The sequence below is a fragment of the Poecile atricapillus genome, chromosome 3, assembly GCF_030490865.1.
Source record: "Poecile atricapillus isolate bPoeAtr1 chromosome 3, bPoeAtr1.hap1, whole genome shotgun sequence".
NCBI lineage: Eukaryota > Metazoa > Chordata > Aves > Passeriformes > Paridae > Poecile > Poecile atricapillus.
In genome coordinates, this window is record NC_081251.1 from 27405392 (window position 1) to 27412770 (window position 7379).

Consider the following 7379-nt stretch of genomic DNA (forward strand, 5'->3'; position numbering starts at 1 on the left):
ATGCAAAAAGATCAAAATACAAAGTTTATTTTAAGTACTCTTTATACCAACTTTTGTTTTATAGCCAAAATGGAATATAAAGTTTGACAATGTAAAGGCACACAAAATGACCACAATTAAGAAAAGGATGTGTAAGAATATTTTTGAAGCAAAACTCCTCACTAGAGGAGATATTCATGACACAAAATTTATCTTTCTATTCCGAGATCACATGAAAAGCAAATGATTTTAAATTCTGCTTAATGTAAAATTAATGAAGGACTATTAAAAAAAATATAAAAGAAAACCACAAGGGTTTTATAAAGTTCAAGAAGTAGTCAAAATATTAACAGTTTATTTGAGGATTGTTTTCACAACACCCCTATCGTACTGTCCACCATTTTATAAAATGTGTATCTTTTCAAAGCATTCCAGTCATGTACCTGATACGAATTGTGTAATTTTGTTGCTTGCTATGCAACATAAGCTATTCTGTTAGATAAGAGATGCATCAGGCTGAGTAATGCTTCTGCTGACTCTGCAGAAAATGCGGTTATGAAAAAGAAAGATGGTCCAGGTGAGGCTCTAGAGAACTTGACAGATATTTACTTTTCTCAACTTTGTTGTTCTACACACTTGGTCATTTTTTAATTTTCTTCAAGGTCTTTTCTGTGTAAGATATAATAGTTAAAAATCCAAAACAAATCTAATTTTTATTTGTCTCATTGAGAGTAATCCTTTCTGTGAATGCCTATTACAGGTTGAAAACAAATTATATGATGTGCCAAACCACTCCATCTTCTTAGCTTCCATGAAAGAGTTTTAACTCAGAAAAAGTCAGTGACTCTTCAAATGTAAACTGCCCACAGCCCAGCTCATCTATGTCCATGGTATTATGCTGTACATCTGACAGGCTGCACTGCCACAATGTGCCAGCAAAAATTAATCTTCCCTAGCAGAAAAAGCCAGCCAGAGCCCCTGAAGAGGTTGCATTACCCAATGCCCTGAGCTGCAAACCCAGCCCAGCCATGATGTGTGGTGGAAATGTGGAAGCAGTCATGAGTTGTGCTTCCAGGATGGCCTAGTTCTATCAAGATAGGAACTGTATGAAAGGAAATGGAAGCAGGTGTTTCAAATGCAGAATGGCTGTGGGGAAAAAAATTGAACCTGATTGCTTTCCTTTGTCGACAAAACTAATGATTTCATTTTTCCAGATGACCCTGCTTCAGGCAATGACTATAAAGCAGCTATCAGAGCCCTGTGAACACTAACCTACCCTAATGGACTGAAGCAGACCCACCAAGGCCCCTCCTACACACCCTGCCCATTGTCAGTGAGCTCAGTTCTGGGCACCCTGACTGGCCTGAGCTATTCTGTAGTTTCCAATCCTGCCTCTCTCCGTGTCTCAAGAGTGATCTTGTTAGGCTTTTTTTTCCTTTTTGGATGGATAGCTTGTATGTACATTACAGATTTGTCTCTGGTTCTGTCTCCTGCTGATTCTAACTTGCTTCCCTAGCTGGACCCTGGATCTGGTCCATTACTTGTTCTGTCTGGGGCTTGTCAGGGACCCTGCTACCAGATACTGACAGGTTCTGACTTCCCTGTTTAGATGCTGCAGAACTGTGCCTTGCTATGTGATGGCAGTGTTGCACTGGGGTTAAACTTGGCTTCTAGTGTGTGATTCCTCTGATGGAGCATCCTTGATCTTGCTGCTCCCTGTAAACAGGTTCAATCTTCATAATATATTAGGGTGTCCATCAACTGTTCTAGACTTGATTTGTATAAGGGATTAAGTCTTCTTAAACTTCCTTGTGTCAAAAAGGATTTGTTTTCACATAACTTCAAGTACTTTCATTCAAGATTTGTTTTACTTGATGACATGGAGGATATACTATTCCCACATATTACATAAGGCAGAAACTATTTTAAAACATCTAAAGATGTAAAACAAATTAATTATGTACTGAAAATACAAGCACTAAATATTTCCTCAGACTGCAGATGTCCATGAACTTTTGGAATAAAAAAGTAAAAATAAAGCCCAGAAATTAAAAGTAATGGAATTATTTCAAAAAGCCCACATGCCATTTTGCTCTTTCTGGACAAAAAGAATACTGAAGAACATGACATATAGAATATATGAATGTCAAAATCAAAAAGTCACTGTGAGGCCTACATTAGTGATGAGCTTTAATGCTGTTATTTATTAATTATTCACAGGTGACGCAATGATGGACCATATTTTGCTATGTGGGGTATAGTATATATTCAGAATGAGGAGATTTTCACAAATCTTAACTCTATCATCAATATTATATAGATACAAACCCTCAAGAGAAATCAATGAGGCAACATTGCCTATCTGCTTAGAGCTCTCAGTTACTGCCTTTACATTTTTGTGAGCATCTAAACAGAAAAGAGTTTTAATGAAGAGCATTTAGATAAATATGGGATTTTTTCCAAATAATTCCAAGAAGGGCTTCCTTTAAACCAGAAATAAACAGAGTGCTATTTGTTTAGACATACTTGTCATCATGGAAGCTGGAATTATTTGATGCTGAACACTGATGTATCAAGATAGAGTTAACACAAAGATATGGGAGAAAGGATAGACTAGGAATTAATCTGAATGTGAAATGGGAATTACTTAGAAGCATTATGCTGCCTTAAAAGGACTGAACCAGAAGAAGGCAATACAGAGGGTCACCACATGACCAAAAGTTAAAAAAGTTTAAAAAGTCACTAATTCAATTTTTAAAATCATACTGCAAACTTCCAAGTTTGACATGTGTGAAGTTCTCTTATAAGCAGTGGAGGACACTTGGATATTTCATCTAGAAGTGAATTTACTATTTATGAAGAGAAATGGAGAACATCTGGATTTGTTAAAAAGCTAAATTACAGAGAAACAGCATAACACACAAAAATGAGATAAGAATAAATGTGGGGTTTTCAAGTGTACACAGAGATACAAATCACTGATTCATAACATGCAGTTATGACTGAACTTAAAATCTGTTTTGTACTGGAAAATATCCCAGGATCATAAAACCTCAGAGACTATGAAAATGTAATTGCTAGGGTAGTGATAACATTTTTAGAAGTTTAAACATCTTTTTATTAATTGTTTGTGGTTTATACTCTGAAAAATCAGAAAATATATTCAGTACATGTGGTAATGACTTACACTTAATAGGCATTATTATTGCTTTTCTTTTTTCTTTAAATTTGCTTCTATGGAAATTCCATTATATAATATCTCTTTTTGTGGTAAAGGGTTTTTTTTAAAATGTTTTCCCGTACTATATAATTATTTCATTTATATAAGCAAGTCCTCACAGTAACAGTCACGGAATAGTTGAGATTGGAAGCGACCTCTGAAGGTCATTTTGTCCGATCCCCCTGTTCAAGCCAGATTCATGGAACCATGTACAGATGGCTTTTAAATATCTCCAAGGATGGACATGCCATAACCCCCATGATCAATCTGTGGCAGTGCTCAGTCATCCTCACACTAATAAAGTATTTCCTGATGTTCAGACAGCAGCATCTGTGTTTCCCTTTGTGCTCATTGCCTCTGGTTCTGTCACTGAGAGCTACTGAAAAGAGCCTGGCTCCATCTTCTGTACACCCACTCTTCAGGTATTTCTGTACTTTGATATGATCCTTCCTTCCTTCCTTCCTTCCTTCCTTCCTTCCTTCCTTCCTTCCTTCCTTCCTTCCTTCCTTCCTTCCTTCCTTCCTTCCTTCCTTCCTTCCTTCCTTCCTTCCTTCCTTCCTTCCTTCCTTCCTTCCTTCCTTCCTTCCTTCCTTCCTTCCTTCCTTCCTTCCTTCCTTCCTTCCTTCCTTCCTTCCTTCCTTCCTTCCTTCCTTCCTTCCTTCCTTCCTTCCTTCCTTCCTTCCTTCCTTCCTTCCTTCCTTCCTTCCTTCCTTCCTTCCTTCCTTCCTTCCTTCCTTCCTTCCTTCCTTCCTTCCTTCCTTCCTTCCTTCCTTCCTTCCTTCCTTCCTTCCTTCCTTCCTTCCTTCCTTCCTTCCTTCCTTCCTTCCTTCCTCCCTCCCTCCCTCCCTCCCTCCCTCCCTCCCTCCCTCCCTCCCTCCCCACTTCCTTCTGCACTTCCTGTTTCAGATTCCTCAGCCATTCCTCATAGAAGAAATACTCCAGTCCATTAATCATCATAGTGTCTTTACTGTGCTCTCTCCAGCGTGTCCATGTCTCTCTTACTGGGGAGCCCAGAACTCCACACAGTCCAACACGTATAGCTTCAGTACTGGTGCTGAGGGAAAGCATCACTTTCCTTGACCTGCTGTCAAAACACCTCATAATGCAGCCCAGGCATATGCCTTCTATCAACAAGGGCATGCTGCCACTCACTTCAACTTGATGTCCACCAAGACCCCCAGGTTCTTCCCTGAAAAGCTGCATACCAGCTAGCTGATCAGCCCATGGTATCCTCTGGTGCATGGAGTTATTCTTTCCCAGGTGCAGCATTTGGCACTTCCCCCTGTTGAACTTCCTGAGGCTCCTGTCAGCCCATTTCTCAAGCCTGTGTTGGACCCTCTGGGTGGCAGCACAATCCTGTGGTGTATCAGCCACTGCTCCCATCTTTGTGTCTTCTGCAAACTTTCTGAGGGAGCACTTTGCCTCATCACTCAGATCACTAATGAATAAGATAAAAAGGACTGGATCCTCTATTGACTCCTAGAGTACACCACTGGTTACTCCTGGTAAGGTTGGCTCCATGACAAACATCTTCCTCTGGGCTTGGCCACTCATCCAGTTTTCAGTTCTCCTCACTGTCTACTCATCCAGCCTTTTCATGAGGATCATCAGCTTTTTCACGAGGATCTTGTGGAAGATCATGCAGAAAGCTTTGCTAATGTCAAGGTAGACAATACACACTGCTCACCCCTCATCTGAAAGCCAGTCATTTCACTCTGGATGTTTTTCAAGTTGGTCAAGTATGACTAACCCTTGCTGAAATCATGCTGGTTATTCCAGATAATTTTCTTGTTATTCATTATTTCCAGGATTAACTGCTCCATTACCTTAATAAGGATCAAGGAAACAGTGAGCTGCTTGAAGTTTTCTAGGACTTCATTTTTGCCCTTCTTGAAAAGTGATATTTGCTTTCCTCCTTTCTTTGTGTGCTTCTGCTAATCAATATGATCTATTAATGATAAATGACAGTGACTTTGCAATGACATCTGCCAGCTCTCACAGAATTGCATATCCAAAGAAAGGCAACAAAACTGGTGAAGGATCTGGAGCACAAGTCATATGAGGAGCAGCTGAGGGAGCTGGGATTGTTAAGCTGAAGAAAAGAAGGGGGACCCTTATTAGCCTCTTCCGCTACTTGAAAGAAGGTTGTAGCAAGGTGGGGGGCCGTCTCTTTTACCAAGTTACAAGTGACAAGATGAGAGGAAATGGTTTCAGGTTGTGCCAGGGGACGTTTAGAATAGATATTGGGAAAAAAATTCTTCACTAAAAGGGTGGTCATGCATTGGAATAGGTTGCCTAAGGACGCCACGAAATTACCACCCCTGGAACTGGTTATAAGGTATGTGGATGGGTCACATGGGGATATGGTTGAGCAGTGAACATGGTAGTGCTATCTTAACATCTGCACAGAGGGATCTTAGAGGGTTTTTTCAGCTTTAATGACTAAAATTCTATGATGCTATGACTTGTGGGTGCACCCCAACAGGGCCCATGGATGGGCATACATATATACAGCTTGCCTAAGTATTTCCTGATGTGTTTTATCCATCAAGGGTGTGTTTTACTTGCTTCAGACTTTTTCTCTGGTCTCCAGGATTTTTGAAGGACAGTCTTACCAATACAGACTGCCACAAAGGCAGTATCTAGTATCCAGTACTACACACATGCTCTGGACTGGAGCAAAAACCCACAGTAGCTTGAAAGAAGCTGTAAGTTAATGTTTAATTAGTACAAATGACACGGTGCATACTATGCTATTTGTTTTTGCCTTTGTTATTGATACCACAGTCAATAGAGAAGCATTTGGAGCATTAATTGCTTGTTCTTGATGATATAGACTAAAGGCTGGAAATGCAACACTTTGGTATTACTGTATTCAAAACTATTTTCTGTCCCACATATGTAGTCTGAATATTACTATTATTCACCCAAAACAGAAATGAGTAAAAAAGAAATCACAGTGTCAGGTTGTGTAGTATTTATCTAATGCAATGCACAAATCTACAGCCCACCTCTTCCTAGAAAAGATGTCTAGGACAGACAGAAGCCCTATCTCCCTCCAGTATATAGAAAGGGAGTCTGAACATCTCACTCAAATATAGCTGATTATATTGTATACATGCAGAGAGATGATACAGCTGATCTCATTCCCCCTCAAGCTTACATTTTTTCTGTTCTGTACCAAAACATTTGTTTTTATCAGCCTGTGTATGACTGAAGCCATCACACATAAGACTGCATAACTGTGACGTGAAAACAATGCAATTAAACTTGTGTTTTGGAACTTCATTGATTTTTTTCCCAACAGAATCAAAGCTAATACACAGAATTATACATTTAGTGGTGGGAAGGTCAGCTGGGGAACTGTTAGGAGGGACAACCTAAGAATTTCAATGCTAAGCTAAAACTCCCGTGAGTCATACAATCACAGATGTATGCATATTTATATTTATATATAATTGTAATTAGACAGTCACATAAACATTGCTTACATAGAGTGGGACACCCACATCTGTTATACAAGGCACTTTGAGAGAGCAAAACTTACCTTTGAACCCAGCAGTACAATGACAAGAAAAGTGGCCACTTAAATCCATACAAGTAGCTCCATTTTTGCAAGGTGAACTTGAGCATTCATTAGTTTCAACTTCACAGAAGGGTCCTTCATATCCAGGCATACAGTAGCAGCTGTAATTATGCAAGTGGTCCTGGCAGAATCCATATTGAGAGCACTGGTTTCCAATGCAGTTGTCTATATCAAGTTCACAAAATGTGCCAGTGTAACCAAGGGGACATATGCACCTGTTATTGAAATGAGAGGAGGGAGGGGGGAAAAATTCCAAAAAAATCACTAGTCAGGAATATGTAGGTCAGTAATCACTAATAATGTTAAAAATACCCTCCCTTTGAATTATCCGCAAATGAATCACAGGGTTTTGTTTTTCCAATCATCTTTATCTTTAATTAGTCACTAAGTAACTTCATTTTACATGCACTGCTAGCAATAATTAAATTAAAATCTTGGCTATTTACATAGGACAAACTAGGAGCTATATTAATATTAAGCTTCAAGTGAAAATATTGAAAGAAAAACTCTTATAAATATGAATATTATGCATTTTAATGTTAGTTTTTTTCTGAAAAAGTGTGTACTTGCTACAATATCTCTAGGATGAAACAA

The 7379-nt window shown here is 39.1% G+C and overlaps 1 protein-coding gene across 1 annotated transcript in view; it reads right to left on the bottom strand.

The window, feature by feature from the left end:
- The window catches only part of EYS (eyes shut homolog), a 625315-nt gene extending 618439 nt beyond the window's left edge, over window positions 1-6876 (bottom strand). The window contains exon 1 of the mRNA XM_058836459.1: window positions 6747-6876. Coding sequence (XP_058692442.1) covers window positions 6747-6876 — 130 coding nt within the window. The remainder of the gene's footprint in view (window positions 1-6746) is intronic.
- Window positions 6877-7379: the final 503 nt, after the last annotated feature.